This window comes from Marmota monax, unplaced genomic scaffold, assembly GCF_021218885.2.
Source record: "Marmota monax isolate L192 unplaced genomic scaffold, Marmota_monax_Labrador192_F-V1.1 WCK01_AAM20220418_F8-fsc00045, whole genome shotgun sequence".
Taxonomy (NCBI): Eukaryota; Metazoa; Chordata; class Mammalia; order Rodentia; family Sciuridae; genus Marmota; species Marmota monax.
The window spans coordinates 2544137-2569193 of record NW_026692132.1 but is presented as its reverse complement, the minus strand read 5'-3'; the positions used below and the strand labels follow the sequence as shown (position 1 = coordinate 2569193).

At 38.8% G+C, this 25057-nt stretch overlaps 3 protein-coding genes across 4 annotated transcripts; 2 read left to right on the top strand and 1 right to left on the bottom strand.

The window, feature by feature from the left end:
- The first annotated feature begins 4 nt into the window (after positions 1-4).
- On the top strand, positions 5-3919 carry Cfap68 (cilia and flagella associated protein 68). Its single transcript, XM_046465936.2, has 4 exons — positions 5-299; positions 2649-2879; positions 3337-3403; positions 3624-3919. Exons 1-4 carry the CDS (start codon positions 258-260, stop codon positions 3794-3796), a joined length of 513 nt encoding a protein of 170 aa, XP_046321892.1. The 5' UTR covers positions 5-257; the 3' UTR covers positions 3797-3919.
- A 13448-nt stretch (positions 3920-17367) lies between these two features.
- On the bottom strand, positions 17368-20767 carry Cryab (crystallin alpha B). The gene is made up of 3 exons (XM_046465864.2): positions 20340-20767; positions 19145-19267; positions 17368-17710 (listed from the first exon to the last, which is right to left on the bottom strand). The coding sequence occupies exons 1-3, from the start codon at positions 20538-20540 to the stop codon at positions 17507-17509; spliced, it is 528 nt and encodes a 175-aa protein (XP_046321820.1). The 5' UTR covers positions 20541-20767; the 3' UTR covers positions 17368-17506.
- Positions 20768-21491: 724 nt separating this feature from the next.
- Hspb2 (heat shock protein family B (small) member 2) lies at positions 21492-22832 on the top strand. Of its 2 annotated transcripts, none has more exons than XM_046465861.2 (2): positions 21492-21706; positions 22341-22832. In XM_046465861.2, exons 1-2 carry the CDS (start codon positions 21613-21615, stop codon positions 22631-22633), a joined length of 387 nt encoding a protein of 128 aa, XP_046321817.1. In that variant the 5' UTR covers positions 21492-21612; the 3' UTR covers positions 22634-22832. The 2 variants fall into 2 exon arrangements, with proteins under 2 accessions (XP_046321817.1, XP_046321812.1); XM_046465856.2 differs by having other exon boundaries at positions 21500-21706; positions 22179-22832.
- The last annotated feature ends 2225 nt before the right edge of the window (positions 22833-25057 follow it).

Below are 25057 nucleotides of genomic sequence, written 5' to 3'. Positions count from 1 at the left end.
CCTAGGAGGACTATGACCATGAAGGCAAAAGCGAGATATCCATCCATCTGTTCTCTCACCTCACCTCTCGGGAACATCAAAATGCCTTTTAGTTCTTGGATTGCCTTGAGCGACTTCGTCACACCTGCATGAGGTCACAAGCGCAGAGGGTTGAGTAATGAGTGCAAAAAGCGGGGTGGGGCTGAAGCCAAGAAGAGGTTGGGCTGTGTCCTGCAGGTTCCTGACTCAGATATTGTAACTGCCTTCATCTTGTCCAAATGGCTGCCTCCCATTTTCTCTGCTGCTCAGAATTTAACCAGGTGCTTCTATCTCCTACTTTCTATTCATTTAAGAAATATTGAGTGCCTATTATATGCCAGGCTACTGTGAGGGCGGTTCTATATGTGGGTGGACAAGATGTGGCCTAGTGGAGAATACACACAGCAGAAGAGGCAGCTCAGATCGCGGGGTATGTGCTTTGAGTGTAGTAATTTAGGGTTCCATGGAAGCACAAAAGAGAACCTTACAAAGTTTGGAGGCAATTTTCCTGAAGTGAATCTGAGTTGAAAGCTAATAGGAGGCGTCGGGGGAGACTTGCCTGCATCCAAAGCAGTGATGAGACAGAAGCAACAATGTATGCAAAAGCAAAATGATTGAGTTTGTCTGAAACAGTTGAGGTGAGTGGGTAACATGAGACTGAAGAATTAAGCAGGGGCTAGGTCATATAGAGTGGTTGTTGTAAGCCATTTTAACAGCCTGAACCTTATTCTGAAAACAGAAAGCCACTGAAAGATTTTAAATAGGAAGATAGACACAATAAGACTTTTGTTTTCAAAAATTTTGCTTTCTAGGGGCTGTGGCTGTGGCTCAGTGGTAGAGCGCTTGCCTAGCAAGTACAAAGCCTCGGGTTCGATCCTCAGCACCACATAAGAATAAATAAAATAAAAGTATTGTGTCAAACTAAAAAAATAAAAAATAAAAATTCTTTCTAGACTGGAGTTGTGGCTCAGTGGTAGAGCACTTGCCTAGCATGTGTGAGGGCACTGGGTTCGATCCTCAGCACCACATAAAAATCAATAAGTAAATATGAAGGTATTCCCATCTACAACTAAAAATATTTTTTAAAAAATCCACTTTCCTGTGGAGAAAGGATTGGAGAGAAACAAAGTTGATAGCAAGGAAATCAAATAAAAGGCTACCACAGCAATGGAAACAAAGACTGACAGTGACCTGAGTTGAAACTTGGCAGTGAAAATAGAGAGTAGTGGACTGACTCAAAAATCGGCAAGACTTAAGTGATTTGATGAATTCTGAAAGAGAAGTCTCAGGCTTCTGACTTGGACAGCAGTGGATGGCAATGTCTCATTTCAGCCCTAAGGACAGCATCACCTAGTTCTCCAATCTAAGCATTAGGCCTATTGGACTATGTGGGACCTGCTGCTCTAGTCATCATACTGTTTGGTGACATCATTGTATGCATCTGTCTTCACAAAGGCACTTGGTGTGAAGGCAGTTATCTGAGATGCCACCCTTTAATGCTGCCATACTTGCTTTTTCTCTGCCTGCCAAAAGGCAGCTGGGTCGTGGCTCCAAAATCATGACCATGTGGTCATAGTGATCTATATTCTTTTTTTTCCTTGGAAAATTGGGAATACCAGGTTTGCTGACATATTCCCAACAGACATGGAACAACCACATAAGGATTACTGTAACTCTTTTAAATTTTTAAAGAAGTTAGTCTCTTCGAGCTCTTCTTCAGAGAAGGTATTGCATTGTTCCTAAGCCAGGGGACTAATTTTTTTGGCAAGAAAAAAAAAAAGGTTGCACTTCTCCTTCCTTACCAAAAAAATGAAATTCGGATATTGATCTTCTAGTATATGCTAAGTGCTATTGATTGGGAGGGCAGGCAGAGGAACAGGGTACAATAATGAATAAAACAGACCCTATGCTCAAGGACCATATAGTTCAGTAGGGGAGATAACACATATACTTGAAGAACTATAATGTGATAGGAAGATATAATACAGTGAAAGAGGCAAAGATAAAGTTGTATATGAGATAAAAGGAAAGAGAAGTTAACTTCAGGGAAAGCATTCTTTGAGTGGGCCTAGAAGGAAGGAATTTATCATCACCTGATAATTGTGTTATCTGGTTATTCAATTCTTATTTCTTCTCGTTCTCTGTCTGCATCAATACCCTCAGTCTCTCAACTTCTTTTTTTTAAATTTCTTTAAGTTGATGGAATTTTATTTTTTAAAATTTATTTTTATGTGATGCTGATGGTCGAACCCAGTGCCTTACTCATGCTAGGCAAGCGCTGTACCACTGAACCACAACCCCAGCCCCAGTCCCTCAACTTCTACATCTCAAAATTACCAAGATATTCAGTGAATTCTCCATATAGTATTGGGAATACTGAAGGTTTTCCTGTCTTTTCAAGGTGAGGGTGGCATTTATATAGTCATCCAGTGCTGATTTGAGAGGATAGGTTCAGGGATTGATGGACCTGGAGAGGAAGAAACATCAATTTAATTTGAAGGAAAACCTCGAGTATTAGAAAGGTGGACTTATGTTATATCCTGCTATATAAAGCAGAGGAGGATAGAAAGGGATGACTTTTCTGTCCTCTGGTTTATGCAATAAGCTTTTCTATTCTTGTTTTTTTCCAGGGAAAGAACCTTGTCTGTGTCCTCATCAATCCACACTGTGGCAGCCTCATTAATGCAGATGGCCATGGCGAAGTGTGGACAGATTGGAATGATATATCAAAATTTTTCCAATATGGATGGAGATGTTCCACTAATGAAAATTCCTATTCAAACCGTACCCTGGTAGGCAACTGGAACCAAGAAAGATATGACATAAGAAATATTGTACAGCCCAAACCTTTGCCTTCCCAGGTAATCTTTCTCTCTTATTTCCTTCTGTTTGCAGAAGAAAATTCCAATGGCCATTTGAGAGGCAGGAATCTGATAACTTCTCAGGTTTCCATTCAGTAAAAAAAAATGATTGGGGGAGGGGAGCAGTCTTAAGCTGGACCACCTATCCAACTTTACTATCAAGAGGAATATTATGTGTAAGGTATCAACCAGATGGGTAGTACACTTTTTCTGTTGTTTCTGTTTGGAATTCATCTGTTAATCCATCTGGACTTGACTTTTATTTGAATCTTGCCTTTAAATATCTCCTAAACATACAAAGGATATGAAAGCTAGTAGGATGGGGATAACAACATGTAGGCCTCTAGGCTATCTCAAATATGACAGAGCCCATTAGAATTCATATTATATTATCCTTTATTTTCCAATATTAGCTATAGACTCCTAGATTCTTAATCTATGAATTTTTCTTTTCCAGTTTGGACACTACTTTGAAACAACATATGATACAAGCTACAACAGCAAAATACCACTTTCAACCCATAGTAGGTGGACTAGTTTTTTAATTCTTACATTCTCAGAACTGTACTGTGTCTGGCACATAGAAGGAACTGAAATAAACAGTAAACTAAATGGGTGAATAATTGAACACTTTCTCTCTTTTCTCAACTTTTGACAGGTCTTGATGTCTATTCACTCAAATAAGAGTGAAAAATCGGTTAAAACTCCTTGTTGACTGTTTCCATTTGTCTTTCCTTCCCTCAGGATTTAAGCGAGAGCCTCATTGGTTCCCAGGACATCAACCTGAACTGAATCCTTCTCAATACAAATGCACAGAAAAGTCAGTTTACATGACTGACTATTCTAAACCTCAAATCAAGCATCACTCTCCATGTGTATGGAATCCTAATATTGACCAATTTCAGGGTCCAAGATGATAAGAAAGAATAAGAACTTTCAATTTTCCAGAATAAAATGTAAGAGGGAGCACATTCTAAAACTCAGCTCACCCTAACACAGTTTTACTCTTTGATTAAATAAAGCACAAGACACAGAAAATATCCTCTTTTTTTCTTTTAATCATTTAAATGTCATTTAAGTTAATTTTATCTATTTTTTGTTCTGTATCAGAAGTGTTGTGGAAGGCATTAAAAATAGCTATTTTCTCGGGCTAGGGCTGGGGCTCAGCAGTAGTGTACTTTCCTGGTGTGAATGAGGAACTGGGTTTGATTCTCAATATTGCATGTAAATAAATAAAGGTTTATCAACAACTAAAAAAAATTTTTTTAAATAGATATGTCTCTGAAATCTTTACCACTTTGCATTTGATCAGTGACAGAACTGCAAAATCTAGTAAAACAGGTTTTTGCTGGATATTTTCTCAATATAAGTCTGGTAGTAATAGTCATGGAGCATAATTGTCTTGTGACCTTAATGAACAGCCCCTGTTGAGGACTGTGAAAAGAAGAATAACTTTTTAAAATTATTACAAAGAATTTAAAATATAAACAAAAGTAGACTGAATAGCCTAATGACCTCCCATGTAACATTATGCAGTATCAACAATTTAATGAGTAATCTCTCTACCTACTTTCTTCTTCATTGAATTTATTTTGGAGCACATCTGAGAAATATACTTTCATCTATAATGATTTCAGTATATATCTCAAAAAACCCTGTAAATTGTCAATTGATCAAATAAAGCTGAGCTTATTAAACCTACTGGAGCAAGGAAGAACATCAACTTGATGCAGAGTCTTGATAACAGTTAAAAAGGGAGGTGTTTGAGTAGGACACTGGTTTAAGATGGATCTTTCAAAGCAGAAAACTGATAGAGGGACTAAGAAAAGGTTGTAAATCTTTAGAGTTGGTAAACTTAGGGAGTCAATAATCTTTAATATGGTTAAACTTATCATTATTTCCTCTTTATCTTCTGGTTAAGAAGATAATATACTGGGGCTGAGATTGTGGCTCAGTGGTAAAGCACTCACCTAGCATGTGTGAGACCCTGGGTTTGATCCTCAGCACTACATAAAAAAAAGATATTGTGTCCAATTACAACTAAAATATTTTTAAATTTTTTTTTAAAAAAGATAATATACTGGGGGCTGGGGCTGTAGCTCAGTGGCAGAGCACTTGCCTAGCATGTGTGAGGCACTGGGTTCAAAGCCCAGCAGCACCATATACAAATAAATAAAAAGTATTTTTTAAAAAAGAAGATGATAATATACTGTTCATGGGATCCCATATGCTGTATTATCTTCTTAAATAGGAAATAGGAAATCTCTCTCATATTATCTCCCAAACCTTCATTGTTTATGTTATATATATATATATATATATATATATATATATATATATATAGAATTTATGTTGCTTATGATGTTAGGTAGTGACTAAGTTTCTTTTTTTTTTCCCCATATGGCTATCCTGTTGTCCTACCATTAGTTATTGAAAAGACCATAATTTCACAGCTGTTCTTCAAAACCATTTTATTGTAAATCAACAGTCTATGTATATGTAGATTTGTTTCTATTAGGCTGTTGTTTCTTTGTATTAGGCTAATTGTTATTCCTTGTGTTATCTTTAGTACATTGCCTTATTTATTCCACTATCTTAATTATAATAATTGTATAAGAATTAAGCCTTATAGATCAAATACTTTTTAAATTTTTTAAAATTCTTTTTAGTTGTACATGACAGTATAATGCATTTTGACATATCATACATACATGGGGTATAATTACCATTCTTGTGGTTGTACATGATATGGAGTTACGCTGGTCATGTATTCATGTATTAACATAGGAGAGGTATGTCCAATTCATTCTACTCTCTTTCCTATTCCCATCTCCCCTCCCTCCTCTTTATTTTCCTTTGTATAATCCATTGAACTTCTATTTTTTCCTCCTCCTCCTCTTAGTGTGTGTCAGCATCCACATCTCAGAACATTCAGCCTTTGGTTTTGGGGGATTGGCTTATTTCACTTAGAATGATACTCTCCAGTTCCATCCATTCACTGCCATAATTTCATTCTTTTTTATGGGCTGAATAATATATATATTATATATATATCACTTTTTTATCTAGTCATCTATTTTTTTTTTGGGGGGGGGGGTGGTGTTGTGGATGGACTCAATAACTTTATTTTATTTATGTGGTGCTGAGGACCAAACCCAGTACCTCACACGTATCAGGCAAGTGCTGTATCACTGAAGCCCAATCTCAGCCCTTTTGCCCTTTATTTTTTTAAATATTTTTATTAGTTATTGATGGATTTTATTGATTTATTTGTTTTATATGTGGTGCTGAGAATTGAACCTAGTGTCTCACACATGCTAGGCAAGTGCTTTATCACTGATCTACAACTCCAGCCCCCGTTTTGACCTTTCTTCAGAGAATCTCTTAGCTATTTTTGACCCTTGGCATTTTCATATAAAATTCAGGATAAAAAAAATTCAGGATCATTTTATTCTACAAAAAATTTACTATTAGTATATTGATTAAAAGTACATAGGAGGGGCTAGGGCTGTAGCTCAGTAGCAGAGCGCTTGCCTAGCATATATGAGGCACTGGGTTCAATTCTCAGCACTGCATAAAATAAATGAATAAAATAGAGGTCCACCAACATTAAAAAAAAAAAAAAAGTACATTGCTGGGGCTGTAGCTCAGTGGCAGAGCGCTTGCCTAGAGTGTGTGAGACCCTGGGTTCAATCCTTAGCACCACACAAAAATAAGCAAATAAAAGCATTCTGTCCATCTACAACTACAAAAATAATTTTTTAAAAATGTACATTGCATTGTTAGGTCAATATAGTTTGAGTTCTTGTCTCACTAGTGTTAATAAGTCATGTGTGTGTTCTTGCAACATGAATATTGTTTTACAGGCACATTTTGTCATATAAAATTATGTTTATATGTTATATATCTTATTCTATTCTCTATGAATCCAGAACATTTTTAATTGAGATAAAATATAACATAAAATTTACCATTTTAACTATTTTATAAATAATTAAGTGGCTTATAGTCACAATATCAAGAAACCATCACCAATTCATTTTCAAAACTTATTCATATTCCCATACTGAAACTCTGTATTTATTAAACGATAATTTTTCATCTTTCTTCCCCCACACTTCAAGCCCTTTATAACCTCTATTCTACTTTCTATGAATTTAGCTATTCTGAGTATCTCATTTAATGGAATCACATAATATTTGCCCTTTAGTGTCTGGCTTATTTAGCATAACATTTTCAAGTTTTACCTATGTTATCTAAAAATCTTAAGACTTAAAAATAATCCATTGCATGTATATACTTATAGTTTGCTGTTCCATTACCTGTTGATGAACACTTTGGTTTTTAGATTTCGATTCGTGAATAATGCCATTGTGAACATTTGTATACAAGTATCTGAGTCCATTTTTTTTCATTCCTTTTGGGCCTATACTAAGAAGTAGAATTGTTGGATCATGATCATGTGATAATCCTATGTGTAATAGTTTGGAAATGCCAAAGTTTCCCATAGCTTCTCTACTATTTTACATTCCCATCAGCAATGCACAAGGGTTCCAGGTTCTCCACATCATGACCAACACTTCTTACTATTTTTTGTTTTTGTTTTTGTCTTATAATAGTTATTTTAGTGAGTATAAAGTTGTGTCCAGTTTAATTTGCATTTCCCTAATCAGCATCTTTTCATGTGCTTATTAACTACTTATATATCTTATTTAGAGAAATGTTTATTCAAGTCTTTTGCCCATTTGTAAATCAGATTGTTTATTTGTTGTTGCATTGTGGGAGTTATATATGTGTGCACTGTGTATATATTCTAGATATTAATCTCCAATCAGATATATGATTTACAAATATTTTCTCCCATACTGTGGATTATCATTTTACTTTCTAGATAGTGTCCTTTGATGCACAGTAGTTTTAAATTTTTATGAAGTTCAGTTACCTATTTTTTTCTTTTGCTGTCTATGCTTTCAGTAATTTTATCCAAGAAATCATTGCCAAATCTAGTGTCATGAAGCTTTCCCCCTGTGTTTTTTCTTAGCTCTTATGACAAGATTTTTGGTCTTTTTGGTGTTAAGTTTTATATATGGTAAAAGATTCAGTTTCATTATTTTGCATGTTGATATCCAGTTTCCTCAGCACCATTTGCTGAAAAGACTGTGCTTTTCCTATTGAATTTTTTTGGCACTCTTGTTGAAAATCATTTGACCATATATGCTAAAGGTTTGTTTTGGACTCCCTGTTGTATTTCATTGGCCTATAGATCTGTCTTTATGCCAGTACCACACCATTTTCATTACTATAGTTTTGTAATAAGTCTCGAAATAAGGAAGTCTTAGTCTTTCTTAAAATGTTCTTTTTCAAGATTGTTTCAGCTCTTCAGGGACCCTTGAGATAGCATTTTTCTACTTCTCAAAAAAAAATCATTGGAATTTTCATAATTCTGCATTGAACCTATAAGTCACCATGGCAAGTACTGATACTTTAACAGAAGTAAGTCTTACAGTTCATCAATTCATAACAGATGTGTTTCCATTTACGTATGTCTTTTGTATTTCTTCCAGCAATGTTTTATAGTTTTCAATGTTCAAGTATTTTGTTTTATGTGTTAAGTTTACTTAGGGTATTTAGTTGATTCTTTATGGTGGTATTATTAATTCTCTCTCCCCTTCCTTTTTTTTTTTTTTTTTTTTTTTTTGTCGTTGTTGTTGTTATGCTGGAGATCGAACCCAGGGCTCACACATGCTGGGCAAGTGCTCTGCCACTGAGCAACATCCCTAGCCTCCAATATTACTGTCTTAATAAGGGATATTAGTCTGTAGTTTTCTTCTAACATCTTTGGCTTTAGTATCAGGGTAATTCTGTCTTCATATAGTATGAGTTAGGAAGTGTTCTCTGCAGTTTGGAAAAGTCTGATAAAAGTTGATGTTAGTAAATGTTTGGTAGAATTCATATGTAAAGCCGTCTGTCCAGGGCTTTTCTTTGTTGCGCTATTTTGATTACTGGTTCAATCTCTTTACTCTAGTTATAGATCTATTCATATGTTCTATGTATGATTCAGTTTTAGGAAATTACGTGTTCTCAGAAATCTATTTATTTCATCTATATTTGCAATTTACTGGCATACATCCCTGCCAAGGCATCAGGAACAAGGGTAAAAACCACCATAAAACCTATAGAGAAGAACGTCTTCTTGTTTAAATACCAACAAGTGACCCCTTTTAATGCCATGGGGTGCTGAAGCCCTGTGTTACCAATTAGGTCTAATATAATGATTATCTTTAAAAACTAAATTTGGAAGTAGTACAATATGTAGGAATATATAACTGGAACAGGATTCTATAAATTAATATTTTATCCTGCAAACTTGTTAAACTCTCTTATTCTTTTTCTCCCTTTCATTCTTCTCCTTCTCCTTCTTCCTCTTCTTCCTCCTCTTCTTCCTCCTCCCCCTCTTCTTTCTCCTCTTCATCTTTATCTTCCTTCTCCTCCTCCTCCTTCTCTTCCTCCTCTTCTCCTTCTCCTTCTCCTTATTTGTCTTTTGTTGTTGCTGTTGTTTTTTGCAGTGTTGGGGATACACCCCAGGGCCTCACATATGCTAGGCAGGTACTCTACAGCTGAACTACATCTTCAACCCTCTGTTAGTTCTAATAGTTTGTCTGTTGATTCTTTGGGATTTGTTTGGGCAGATTATTATCATTCACAATAATGATAGTTGCATATTTATTTATTTATTTATTTATTTTCGTTTTAGGTGGACACGATATCTTCATTTTATTTTTATGTGGTGTTGAGGATCGAACCTAGCACCCCATCATGCCAGGCGAGCGCGTTACCGCTTGAGCCACATCCCCAGCCCAATAGTTGCATTTTTGTCTTTCCAATATTTTCGTATTTTGTTGGTATATTATAATTATACATCATAATGGGATTTGTTGTTACAAATTCATACATGCACACAATATAACAATATATTCTGGTCAGTATCATTCCTCAGTACCCTTTCAATTCTTACATTTCTTCTTTATTTTTCTTCTGTTATGGAAGTGATTAGAACTTTTAGTACCAAGTTAAATATTAAGAGTGATAGAGGGCATTCTTGTCTTGTTCATAATAATAAAAAGAATGTATTTAAATTTTCTTTGATAAGTATAATGTTTGTAATAGGTTTTTGTTATATAATATTTACAGACTTAAGGAAATCCCCCATCCTCCCCCCCTTTTAATTTTTTTAATATCTTTATTTTATTTATTTATTTTATGTGGTACTGAGGATCGAACCCAGGGCTTCCCACACTCTAGGCAAGCACTCTACCACTGAGCCATAACTCCAGCCCTCCCTCCCCTGCTTTTTTAAGAAAAAAATCTCACTATGATGCTTAGCCTAGTATTGAACGTTTTTTGCTTGACCTTCTGCCTCAGTCTCCTGAGTAGCTGGGACTACAGGTATGCACTACCACACCCAGCTAGGAAATTCCTTTTACTACTAGTTTACTAACAGAGGTTCCCTCTCTATAAATTGGGAGTCTGAACCATGCATCAGTTGGTTTATTTAACCATCATTTAGCAACACATTGTAAGATTTAATTTATTTTAGTCTATTGATAGAGTAAATTCATTGAGAGATTTTCCAATATTATACCATCCTTAAAATCCTGGGATATTTTACTTCAAGTGATAATTTAACTAAAACTTTGGCTAACAGCTCTTTCTACCCACCAGTGATTTGAAGCCATTTCTCTATTGTCTTTTGATTTTTATTGATGCTGAGATACCTGCTGTCGATATAATTATAATTTATTTGTAATTGATACATGTTTTTGTCTTCCTGTCTTATAGTATTTTCTTTTTAAGGCTGGACATGTAGCTTAATAGTAGAGCACTTGCAAGACTCTGGGTTCTATCACTAGAACTGCCAAAAAAAATCCATTCATCCTTATTATTCTGAATTTTTATAGTCATATGTTTAAATGCATACTAAATCCTATTTATCTTGCCCCATATCTAAGGACTCACATCCTCAATTCTGGAAAATTGATTCAAATAATTCTTTATCATTGCTTCCATTCATTCTTCCAAACACCTATTTGGATATATATCAGTCTTTCATTCTCTCATATAAATCATTTTTATTTTTTAAGGTCTTTTTCCCCTATGTGTAGTATTCTTAGTGAATTCCTCAGCTTTTTAAATTTATAAATCCATAGTTTTATCCCTTACAGAATTTATAACATTCATTCATTCCTTTCTTTCTATTTTTTTTCCAGTATTGAAGATTGAATTCAAGAGTACTTTACCACTAGATTATATCCCCAGCCCTTTTTATTTTTCATTTTGAGATAGAGTCTTGCTCAGTTTCCTAAGCTGGCCTCAAATGTATCCTCCTGCCTCAGCCTTTAGAGTAGCTGGGATTACAGGCATACACCATCATGCCCAGCTATTTCTAATATATCTGAATGGTTCTTTTTATCTCTGTATGTTTTAAATTTTTACTTGTTTTTATTTAATATTTCTTATTATTTTCAAATCTATTCCTTTATTTTTATTTTTGTTGATTTTATTGTCTTATCTTTCTCAGTATTAGATTTCTTTGTGTGTTTTGGAATTTCAATTCACAATGGGAAGTTTTTGGTTTGCTTTTCTTTATTTCTTTCTCTGCCTCTGTGCTCATCATCTCCTATTCCCCAGTAGTTTTATAGTTGCCTTCATTATACACTTTACTTCCCCTCCCCAGTTCTAAAACAGGTTTTATAATGATGAATGGGGCTACTGTCCTGCTCTCACATTCGATATATCACTGAGTTACAGGATAACATATATAAATTCCCAATCATAAAGCCATCTGTTGGTTTCCTGACTCACTAAGCCCAGAGTTTCTATTCAACTTTAGCCTGAGAGGGCAGATAGACAGGATTTTTCTGGCTTTCTTTCACAAGTGGGAAAATTGCACCACAGCCACGTGTGGTTTAAAGAATGAGCCAAGTTTTTTCTTCCGTTTTGGGTTGAGCACTTTTAGTTTCTTAACCCAATAGGGGTCAAACTCATCAGCTGCCACTGCCTACTGCTAGAATTCCATTATGCCCACTCTCCTGAATTTAATTTATTTAAAAACTTTATAGTTTTTCCATATCATCACTTATCTTTATCTTGCTACTTTAAAATTCACCATTGCTTTGCATTTAGAGCAGAGGCCATGCATTAAATATGAGCTTATTATTCTGTCAAATCTTTCCTTCATTTTCTTTTTAATCCAACACTTCCCTGAAACTGTGAATCTATGAAAGTCAAAGTTTTGTCAAATATAATGGACACACCAGCTCATATGTTATTTGGCTTTTATATTCTGCATTTGATAATCCACTTGACCATCTAATTCTTTCTTGAACCTCATTCCCTTTGGTTTCTATTACATTGTGTCAAACAGATTTTTTTCCCCATCTCTCTAATCACTTCTAGGTCTCTTTTATGAGCTCATCTTTCTCTGACAAATCTTTTTTTTTAGAGAATTTTTTTTATTTTTTATTTTTTTTTTTAGATTTCGGCAGACACAACATCTTTGTTTGTATGTGGTGCTGAGGATCAAACCCCGGGCCGCATGCATGCCAGGCGAACGCGCTACCACTTGAGCCACATCCCCAGCCCCTCTCTGACAAATCTTTAAATTTGCCTTTCCCATGATTCTGTTTTTGGCCCTTTGTTTTTGGCCAAAGCTTTTGTTAATCCTAGGTGAACTATCTACTCAAATACTTTCACTCACACTTTTATGATTACAATTCTTAACCTGAACTTCTATCCCAATATCTCTCTAGAACACTGGATTTAAATATCCAACTACTTACTGAAGTTCTCCATTGGGATTTTTTTTTTTCTGGTGTTTAGGATTGAACCCAGATCTTTGTGCATGCAAGGCAAGCACTCTATCAACTGAGTTATAACACCAGCCTTTCCATTTAAAATTTAAAGAACCCACAAAGTCAACACAATATAAATTGTATTCATAATCTTGGGTTTTTTGTTTTTTTTTTTTTTTGAATGGGGAATGAACCCAGGGGTACTCAACCACTGAGCCACATACCCAGCCCTTTTGTATTTTATTTTAGAGACAGTATCTCACTGAGTTGCTTAGCACCTTGCTTTTGCTGAGGCTGGCTTTGAACTTTTCAATATTGCTGACTCAGCCTCCAAAGCTGCTAAGATTACAGGTATTCACCGCCATGCTCAGCCATAATCTTGTATCTTGAAGATTTTTCTTTAGTGTATTCTGTATCTTGGTGAATTTCTTTTTTATATATTTATTTTTTAGTTTTAGATGGACACAATATCTTTATTTTATTTTTATGTGGTGCCGAGAATCGAATCCAGTGCCTCATGCATGCCAGGCGAATGCGCTACCACTTGAGCCACATCCCCAGCCCCTGTATCTTGGTGAATTTCATAGCTCTCTTTTATGTATCTTAACCACTCTTTCTTATTTTTAATATTAAATGTTATATAACAAGCTCACACAGTTATCAAAAATAGAAACTAAGGAATTATTTTATCTTCTCCTTTCTCATCCTCCTCAGCCAAATAGATACATGTCTTGTAAATTCTATTTCCATATTTCCTCTTGATTCCTTTTGTTATATCTCTGTTGCTTTTGTTCTTTTTAAGTTTCCCATTATTTCTCACCCAGTCTGCTGCAACACCATTTTGGGTGTTTTTTGTTTGTTTGTTTGTTTTCAATTTTTAATTGTATTTACTTCATTTCTAATTTTTTAAAATTGTTCTTTTTAGTTATACCTAACAGTAGAGTATATTTTGACATATTTACACAAACATGGAGTATCTCTTATTCTGATTAGAATCTCAATCTTGTGGTACATGGTGTGGAGATTCACTGTGGTATATTCATATATGTACATAGGAAAGTTATGTTAGATTCATTCCACTGTCTTTCCTATTCCTGTCCCCCTTCTTTCCCTCCATTTCCCTTTGTATAATCCAGTGAACTTCTGTTTTTCCTTTTCTACCCCACCTTGTTGTGTGTTAGCATCCACATATTGGAGAGAACATTCAACCTTTGGTTTTGTGGGATTGGCTTATTTCACTTAGCACAGTAGTCGTCTCCAGATCCATCCATTTAGCAGCAAATGTCATAAAGTCATTGTTTTTATGGCTGAGTAATGTTTCATTGTGTATATATACCACATTTTTTTTAACCATTCATCTGTTGAAGAGCACCTAGGTTGGTTCCATTGTGCATTGAGTTGCTATAAACATTGATGTGGCTACATCACTCTTATATGCTGACTTTCAGTCTTTTGGGTATATTCCAAGGAGTGGAATAACTGGGTCATATGGTGGTTCCATTTCAAGTTTTCTGAGGAATTGCCAACTCTTGCGACTAAAACACTCAGGGGTCACTCCAGGGGAACTGGGCTAACTGGGCTGCGTGAAATAACCACACAAGAGACAGAAATACCTTTTCCTTTGGGGTTGCTGTGATGGCTCCTCTGACCTTAAGGGACTGCAGGAAGAGAGAGAGAGAGAGATAAAGAGAGAAGCCGGCACATGCTGACCCCTTTTAATGAGGAGAAGCTGTTCAAATGAGGCAAGGGGTCAGGTTTCAATGGGCTGAGTCTAGCTTAATGATGCCTGCTTTCAGCAGGTTGACTGACATCTAGGTAGGCCATACCAAAGGGCACAGTAAAATAAGGGGACACACAAAAGGTGTTTCCATGAAACATTCTATCCCAAACAGGACAAGGGGTAATATTATAAAGGAACAGGTAAGCATAGCTCCACTCATGGGGATGTAGGAAGGCACACCCATGCACGAAGACCCCAGAAGGGCGGGGCAGTCTAGTGGCATGGCTGTTGCATGACTGCCTCAATAACCCAGCTGGGGAGTGACTCAGTCACATGCAAGGTTGGTCTCCCACATCCAACTGCTTTCCCAAATGGTTGCACCAATTTGCAGTCAGACCAGCAATGTATGATTGTACCTTTCCCCCCACATCTTTGCCAAAATTTATTGTTACTTGTATTCTTGATTGTTGTCATTCTAACTGGAGTAAGATAAAATCTCAGTATAGTTTTCATTTGTTTTTCTCTAATTGCTAGAGATGTTGAATGTTTTTTCATAAATTTGTTGACCATTTGTATTTCTTCTTCTGTAAAGTGTCTGTTCAGTTCCATTGCCTATTTATTGATTGTGTTATTTTTGTTTGTTTGTTTTTGTGTGTGTGTTAAGTTTTTTGAACTCTTTATATATCCTGGAGATTAATGCTCTATCTGAGGTTCAGGTGGCAAAGATTTTTCTCCCATCCTGTAGGCTCTCTCTTCATGTTCTTGATTGTTTCTTTTGCTGTTCAGAAGCTTTTTAGTTTGATACCATCCCATTTATCGATTCTTGATTTTACTTCTTGTGCTTTAGAAGTCTTGTTAAGGAAGTCAGTTCCTAAGCCAATGTGATAGAGTCTTGGGTCTGTTTTCTTCTAGCAGGTGCAGGGTTTCTGGTCTAATGCCTAGGTCTTTGATCCACTTTGAATTTTGTACAGGGTGAGAAATAGGGGTTAAATTTCATTTTGCTACATATGGATTCCCAGTTTTCCAAGCACCATTTGTTGAAAGGCTATCTTTTCTCCAATGTATGTTTATGTTTATCTCGTACTTTGTCTAGTATGAGATAACTGCATTTGGGTTTGTCTCTGTGTCTTCTATTCTGTTCCATTGGTCTTCATATCTGTTTTGGTGCCAATATCATGCTGTTTTTTGCAATACCATTTTTGTCAATGTCTCTATTTTCCATTTTGGTCCCTACTGATCCATCACTATATTGCCCCTAGAGTAGAAGTTTTAAAATTTTAAGTTGATTATGGCATTAACTTTGCTAAACTCCTTCATTGGCTTTTATAGCCTTCAAAATAAATACCAAACTAATTAGCAGAACCTCTTTCTTTCTTGCCAAATTTCCCATATACCACCTCATATATCCAGTGCTCCAGCCAAACCTAAATGCCTGAGCACTTCATGCTGTTCTTTCTTCCTATATATATCTCCCCTCTGCATATTGCTAAGTTCTATATAATGTTAATAATTCAGTCAAAGGGGCTGGAGGTGTTACATTCTAACTCAGTGTTAGAATGCATGCTTAGCATACATAGGGCCCTGGATTCAATCCCAGCGCACACGCACACGCACACACACACACACACACACACCAAAAAGAAAGAATTTGTCAGATACATAAAAGATGTCTATAATCAAAAAGACAGAAAATAAAAAATATTTATGTGGAAATGGAGGAATTGGAATCCTCATACACTGTTAATGGAAATATAAAATGATGCAGCTATTGTGAAAACAGTTGGCGGTTCCTCAAAAACATAGGAGCTGGGGCTGAGGCTCAGTGGTAGAGCGCTGGCATGCACGAGGTAATGGTAATGGTGGATTCAATCCTCACTCCCACATAAAATAAAGGTATTGTGTCCATATACAACTAAAATAAATAAATATAAATATATATATGTATATGTGTGTGTGTGTGTGTTAAAAAAATGGAAATCAGCTGAAGGTGGTAAAAAATAAGAGTGGTCTTTCTAAACATTTATTCCAGATAACCTATAGAAGGGCTATTTTTCAAAATCGGAAGTGAATCAGAAGTCTTGTTTAGATTCACAAAAGTGAAATGAAAAGAGGTTTGTGGGTATATTTGGGGGCAGGAGAAGTGTTTTATTTCTATTTTTTTATAGAGTAGTATTTCTTTGTTTAAGCTAAACAATAGAAATACATATATATCAGTAATTAATTGTAATTCTAAAATTTAACCTTTTGTGGTAAATCACTGAATATTTTGCAGCCTTACTTTAGGCGTTTGCTTGATAATTTAGACTATACTTGATGGCTTGTTGGGTGTTGAATCAGCTAAAGACACCGCTTACCGGTAGAAAAATATCAAATAACATTAGGGTCACCACATTGATGTAATTAATTTCAGAAATGCACTAGGTCTTTTGTGTGTTGTTAGCCAGAGTTCATTCATTGAAATTGAGAGCTACAATCTCAAAGAGGAAAGAGAGAAGAACTGATATTCCTCCAGTTTTCTCAGGGGCTTCACATTATTTATTTATTTGTTTTATTTATTTATTTATTTTAGGTGTAGTTGGATACAATACCTTTTATTTTATTTTTACTTAGTGCTGAGGATCGAACCCAGGGTCTCGCACATGCTAGACGAATGCTCTACCACTGAGCCCTTCACATAATTTTTCTCCTTAATTTACTCTTTACTATACAAATCAGTACCCATCTTATAAGTGGAAGGCCTGAAGACTGAGAAAATAAAGTGACTTGCCTAAATTTTTGTCATTAATAAGTGGTGGAAACCAGTCATTCTGACTCTTAAATACTTGGAACCCCCCAAATCATATGATGATTAAAATGAATCTGCTGTATTTGTGTGTTTATTTAAAACCATATAAAATATTCAAACACAAAACAGCTATCTGTTGCTGAATGATATTTTATTAGCTTAATAATTTGGGCCTGCCCTTAGCATTAATAAGCTTCAGCAGTAGTCACAAAATTTTCATTCACTGGTAGGGAAACTTTCTTATTTTAAAAAATGCAATTAGGAAGGGCATCTACTTCTTGGGAGCTGCAGTGACAGCAGGCTTCTCTTCACGAGTGATGGGAATGGTACGCTCAGGGCCAGAGGCCTGTTTCCTTGGTCCATTCACAGTGAGGACTCCATCAGATGACAGGGATGAAGTAATAGTGAGAGGATCCACATCAGCTGGGATTCGGTATTTCCTGTGGAACTCCCTGGAGATGAAACCATGTTCATCCTAATCCATGAGAAGAAAGAAAGAAGCAAAGAAGTAAATATCACTTGCCCAAAACTCAGATATCTCATTTCCCTTAGGGGAGACCAAAAGCCATAACAACATGAGACAATAATAACAACAACTTTTCAGGTTTGTGGCTAGGATAAGGTTGCCTAGAGGGTCACTCCTACAAATAAAAGTCTGAGAAACCTGCAACAGCCTCAAACTAGTTCTTTATAACACTGAAGCACTGTTATGTTTAGGGGTATTTTACAAAGGTTTAGATCAGTGTTGGCTAGACCTACAAGATTTGGAATCTCATTCTGACATTGAGAATCTGAGTCCCTGAGAAAACCCAGAAATTGTCCAGACTCTTCAGGAATGTTCCAGACACACAGGACTGCTGCTTAAAAACAAACAACAACAACAACAACAAAAAACAACTCCATGGAGACTGACCCGGTCTGAAATCACATGAGCAAAACTGAAACAGCCTGAGGACATTAAATTATACAAATTTTGAAAAGGTTCTGAGTTATCATTAATTGTTCAGAAGCAATTTTTAAATTTTCAGAAAGTCATGGAAAACCATTGCATGTTTCAGAATCCCCCTGCAAGAGTTATTGACCCTAAACAGGCATGGTGGCACATGCCTACAATCCCAGCTAGTAGGGAGACTGAGGCAGGAGGATTACAAATTCAAGGCCAGCCAGCCTGGACAATTAAGCAAGACATTGTCTCAAATTTAAAAAAAAAAAAAAAACTAAAGAGCTGGAGAATACCTCAGTGGTAGATCACCCCCTGGGTTCAATATCCAGTAATAAAATAGAAAAATCAAACAGTTGACTGTAAACTTTATGCCTGCTGAATCCCAAACATCTATCTAAATAAACTTTCAATTAACTGATTTCCTCATCCACCTACAAGGGATTAGGTGCTGATAAGCTTTGAAAAGTAGGCAAACCAAGTAGTTTAACATTCAGATGGGCTTAAGAGAAATGAATTCCTGAACATCTAAAAGAAAAGTCACAAACTCCAATGCCTTCAGGGTGAATGTAGTTTATGTAATTACGTAAAGCAACCAAGTGTCAAGACAACACTATGCCTAAGGCAATGGTTCTGGTCTTGGCTATAGATTAAAATTACCCAGGGAACTTTAAGAAATGCTGATTCCTGAATTACACCCCCTAAAAATTCTGATTTAATTAGTCTGGGGTATGCCTGAACCTTGGAATTTAAAAAAATTCTCATGATCCTAATGCAGCCAAGGTTGAAAACCCCTGGCTTAAATGGGGAGTGAACACCCTATCCAAAGCAATCAGAACAACAAAGGCCATTTCTCTGGGCAAACAAAACAAGTTTATCCCTAATTTAGTTTTCCAGTCTCAGAGGCTGATGGCAGTACCTGGTGTACAGGATACACTGAATGAGCATAAGGGAAAAAAAACTCCATACCTGGCGCTCTTCATGCTTGCCATGCACCTCAATCACATCTCCCAGCACCTTGACCTTGAGTTCCTCTGGGGAGAAGTGCTTCACATCCAGGTTGACAGAGAACCTGTCCTTCTCCATACGCATCTAGAAACAGCAAGGGAAGTGAGTAGGGAAGAGAAAAGATGGCAAGAATGTTGATTACACTGGTGCAGTCTCATTCTGCAGACTTGCTTTCTATCTAGGTATTTCATCTTCCTCTTGTGTATTAAAAATAACTTTTGAATAAACATGGCTCTCTGGCTCAGGGTAGCCACCACAGTGGTACCCAAGGCCTACTTCTTGGCCACAGGCCCAAACTTTATTTAGGTACACAGGAAAGAATACTGACCACCTAGGAGACCCGTCACAAGGATGGATGTGGGCCTGGCTTCTGCTGCCTTGCTGACCCAGTGCCTAGCTTTGTCATTTGTCTGTGAGACAAAGGCCCCTTCTTTTTGCTCAGTTCTCTGCCAAATTTCCCACCCACTCAATCTGGAATGTTCTGTTGATCCTGCTTGTCCTTTCAAAGCCCTTGCCCACTCAGCTGCTGTTTACTCACACTTAAATATTTTTAAACCAGAGCTTATCTATGATAGCCTCTGTTCACCACATTTTCCCACCCTCTTAGGATAAAAGGGGGTCCTAAGACTGGACCCTGGTTATTTCCATATAAGGGTTGGCTCCAGGCCACTGCCCTGCCACAGCCCTAAGGCACCTGGAAAACCTTAGAGAGAACAGAATGAAAGAAAACAGTTGACTGTTATCTCCAGCTCCACTCAGTGGGGATGAAGAGCTCAGGATGAGATAGGTCTCCCTGGGCTCTAGAACTTCATAATAAAATCTGCTAAGAGTATGAGATATTAGCAGAGATGAGCAAAGGAGTTTGAAGACAGCTTTTTCCTTGTAGATTATTATGAATCAAACCAAAAAGGTTATCCTGCTTAAAAGGGAACAGAGGATGATCTTCACTGTGTATTTTAAAAAAATGTAATAAATAGGATACAGAGGAGCATCAAATAGAAACAGGTGCCTGGGGGAAGGAAGCATTACTAACCCCACTTTTTTTCAATTCTGGACACATGTGCCTAAATGGCTTAGGCAGGGGAAAAAAAAGAAAAATAGAGAATATTCAGGAGATTCCAGGAAGGGCTCCTGTCCTGGCAAAAGGGAGACTCACCTCTGAGAGTCCAGTGTCAATCCAGCTGGGTGCCCGCAAGAAGGAGGGTGGCCGAAGGTAGAAGGGGCTCAGGGAAGTGGATGTTGGGAAGAGGTCAGACTCCAACAGGTGCTCTCCGAAGAACTGGTCAAAGAGGCGGCTGGGAGAGTGGAAAGGAAAGAAGGGGCGCCGGATCCAGGGGTGGTGAATGGCGATGTCCATGGCTGCTAAGTGAATGCAGGGGTCAGCTGGCTAGTCAGCTCCTTCAGCTGCAGCTACAGCCAGCCCCTTATATATGCAGTCTTGTGAAGCTTCTGGAATGGTGATGTCAGGGGTTTTATTATCCCAGCTCACCGCCAGTTCATGGAGACTTGTGATCGGGGATTTGGCAGTGTGACACATACCCGGTACTCACTGAGCTAAGAAAAGAGAAACACAAACACGTCTGAGCTGGCCAGTGACTTGTCATGGTCTTGTTTCACTGGATTTCTGTCCACACCCAGTGGCACCCACCCCCATCCTCTGTTCTCTAGATCTGGACAGAGTCAGGAATCCCAAGCAGGCGCTGGCCGGCCCCTCCTCCTCCCTTCCAGTACTGCATGCCAGGGGAATTGAGCCAGCAACTATCTTGGGCCTGGGCAGGGACTGGAATCTTCCTAGGCTGGGCCCCAGGGACATTAACTCTTTGTGGGTCCCTGGGGGAGAGCAGTGAATGCCAATATGTCAGTAGCAAGCATATACTGGGTGCCCTGGGTTGACCTGGTTTCAGGAGAAGACCCTGACAATCTGGGCAGTGCTCCCAAAAAAGGGCAGTAAAGTTTCTTATATCTTTTATGCTGTGGGGCTGGCATAACATTAAATCCAGAGTGTTTATTAAGCATCATGCATGTTGCTTAAGCCTGAGGAGAAAAGGTGATGTGGAAATGTGCAAACTGTTGGTGAGGGTCTCAGCTAGGCCCCTCAGCTAGGTGAGGGTCTCAGCTAGCACCAGCTCCCCTCCCCAGCTCACTCCAGGGTCAGGACTCCCAGCTGTCCTCTCAGGCCCCCTGAGACAGCTGAAGCGTGTGCAGAAGAGGGGACTGGGGGTCTGGGTCAGGCGGCGTTGGTCACACCCTCATCACTGCACTCGGGGCCCCTGCTCCCTGCCCTCCCCGCAGAGGCTCTGCACTATTTTGGGTGGTGTAGACCCCGCCTCCGCCTCCGACTGAGCTCTAGCTCTCCGGGCAGCTGGAGGGGTCGCGTTGCGCCTGTTGGGGCCGCATCTCGGAGCAGGACTGCTGCAGCGACTGCCGCCATGTCGGGCCGCTCAGTGCCACATGCCCACCCGGCCACCGCCGAGTACGAATTTGCCAACCCCAGCCGCCTGGGTGAGCAGCGCTTTGGCGAAGGTATGGGCCGGTCGCCACCCCAGTGCCTCCCACCCCCACTTCCCGATATTCTGGGCTGACCTCCCAAAGTTACTGGCTTCCACCCCACTTCAGGCTTAACTGAACTCCTGGGGCAAGCCATCTCCCACTCAGACTCCCCGCTCACCCCCCTCAACCAGGGCTCTCTTCCCTCCCTACTGACCTCAAGACAGACATGGGGCCCTGCAGTGCTTTGATACCTGCATCTTTCCTTTCTTTGTGCGCTTCCCTAAATCCCTTCTACCCACCAAATCCTGGCTTGGCTTCCCTGCTCTACTACAGTTTCATTTCCTTTCAGCACCACCCTCTTCCCAGCTGTCTGCCTGGTTCCCCTTCCCTACTTTTGACTCCCCTCCGGCTCTTCCCATTCCTGCATCTCATGATCTCTCATTTCACCCTTGTGCCCACCTTATCCTCCCTCATCCTGCCTCTTGCCTTCTCTCTCTGCCCTCAGGCCTACTTCCAGAAGAGATCCTGACCCCCACCCTCTATCATGGCTACTATGTGCGGCCTCGGGCCACCCAAGCTGGGGAGGGCAGCAGGGCAGGGGCCTCTGAGCTCAGGCTCAGTGAGGGCAAGTTCCAGGCATTTCTGGATGTGAGCCACTTTACCCCAGATGAGGTGACTGTGAGGACTGTGGACAACCTACTGGAGGTGTCTGCCAAGCACCCCCAGCGCCTGGACCGCCACGGCTTCGTGTCTCGAGAGTTCTGCCGCACCTATGTTCTACCTGCTGATGTTGACCCCTGGCGAGTCAAAGCTGCTCTCTCCCATGATGGCATCCTTAACCTGGAGGCACCACGAGGTGGCCGTCATTTGGACACAGAGGTCAATGAGGTCTACATCTCCCTGCTCTCTGCACCTCCTGATCCAGAGGAAGAGGAGGAAGCAGCCAGAGTTGAGTCCTGACTGCCATAGACCCAGCACCCAGCAAGTCCCTTCTACCTCCCGAAGTGATCTGAGCAGCTGCCCACCACCCCAGAGGTAGCAGCATCCTTGGGGGAAGGGAAAGGTGCATGGTCCACAGTGTATGGTTTGGTCTTTTGGGGACATGTTATAGCATTTGGTTTAGTTCTGGGTGGAACTGAATAAACCCAAATCTTGGGGCCTCCTTTGTGCTGCTCAGTATTCTGTGGCCTGGAAAATGGGATGGGTGGGAAGGAGAGATCATAGCCAGCTAGACAAAAAGGTCCTGTTATATGTGCTCAACGTCACAGTACCCTGAGCTCACACTTAGATGCTGAGATCACGGCCGGAAGCTAACACTGGCTCCAGATCAAATTCCTAATCATAATTTTCTCACAATGCAACAAAAGAGAGAGTGATCCTGGGAGGGAAAAGGGATATGCCATCCAAACAGCCCAGAGGGCACTGTCTGAGCTGGTGATTAGAGACACAAAAACAAGGGTCTCCAGACTGTCTGGCCCTTTTTGGGTAGGGGTTGGGAAAATGATTTTTGGCTGGGGAGAGTTGCCTAAAGCCCTGGAGTGAATGCTTTGTTTTTCCATACTAAGGTCTGTCCTCTGAAATGGTTTCTGATTCTGATGGTCTGAGTATGCATACATGGGCACAAAAGCCTCCACCGTTGTCACTGAACCCCACAGCCTCCTCATCCTCTGTACAAGGGAGGCCCATGTGAGGAAGCATTGTCTCAAAAAGAGGAATTACTGCATCACTTCACCTAATCCAAGACTAAATGCAGGGGCTGGGGATGTGGCTCAAGCAGTAGCGCGCTCGCCTGGCATGCGTGCGGCCCGGGTTCGATCCTCAGCACCACATACAAACAAAGATGTTGTGTCCGCCGAGAACTAAAATAAATAAATAAATAAATATTTAAAAAAAAAAAAAAAAAAAAAAAAAAGACTAAATGCAGGGATCTAGGTCTCTTACTGGGTTGGTGGTTAGCAGGGAAGCGTCCCTTGTAAGTAAGGTCTTAAGGCTATGGGCATGGTGTGTTCAGGAAAGCCTGGGGGTCTATCCCCATACCTACTCTTTAATCAAGCGGTTGTGCATGTCTATGATTTGGGGAACATTAGAAGATTTCCTTGCCCCAGAGTGTATTTTTTTCCAGATGGTGGTAGACACTTGAAATTCTTCCATTTAAGTGATTTTTCTTGACTTTTGGGGGTAACAGACTGATTTGAAAATCTGATGAAACCGTAGATACTCTTCCAGAAAAATGCACATGCTCCCAAATTTGACAATACTGTTTGAATAGTTTCACACAATTTTGGGGATCCATTCATGCCCCTTTTAAGGATTGTGGATCCCTAGGATAAGAATCCTCACTTAAAGAATTCAATTATTGATTAAAGGACTGTCTTCCATTAAAGATCAAAGTGCACTTAGAAGAAATAATATTATGTTCAACTGTTCATTCATCCATCGATCCATTCATTCACTCAACAAATATTTATCAAACTCCAAGTAATGCACTAGGGGGATATACATTATAAATATGAATTATAAAAATGAAAATCTTTCTTATATACTCAGAAATCTTACCATGTAGTTGAGAAGAATAAAAAAAGAATTCTAGGGCTGGGGTTGTGACTCAGCGGTAGAGCACTTGCCTAGCACGCGTGAGGCCCTGGGTTTGATCCTTAGCACCACGTATAAATAAATAAATAAAATAAAAGGTATTGTGTCCAACTACAACTAAAAAAAAAAAAATTTAAAAAAAAAGAATTCTACTCAGACTTCAACCAGAATACCTTCATATTATTCTGTTATTTATTTATTTGGGGACTGAGGATTGAACCCAGGGTCTTATGCCCATTAAGTATGAATGCATATGAACTCCACTATTACATATAATTATAATGCACCAAAAAATATTTTTAAAAAAGCATGAACTCTCCCACCAAGCTACATTCTCAGCTTCTGAGCTCTGCCTAAAGAAAAGGATTTCTTAAAAGAAAAAATTTAGTTATTAATCAACTTCTGGGATTTTTTTTCCCCTTTTTCTTTTCTCATTATTGAAGATTGAACCCACTTCAGGCTTAACTGAAATCCATCTTCCACTCAGACTCCCCATTCACCCCCCCTCAACTAGGGCTCTCTCTCCTTCCTACTGACCTCAGGACAGACATGAGGCCCTTACCCAATATGCAAGGTAAGCATATATTGGGTAAGCACCCTACCACTAAGTTACATCATTAGTCCTTTATATATTTTTTAAATATTTATTTTTTAGTTATAGTTGGACACAATACCTTTATTTTATTTACTTATTTTTATGTGGTGCTGAGGATTGAACCCAGGGCCTCACACATATTAGGCGAGTGCTCTATCGCTGAGCCACAACCCCAGCCGTAGCCCTTTATATTTTTA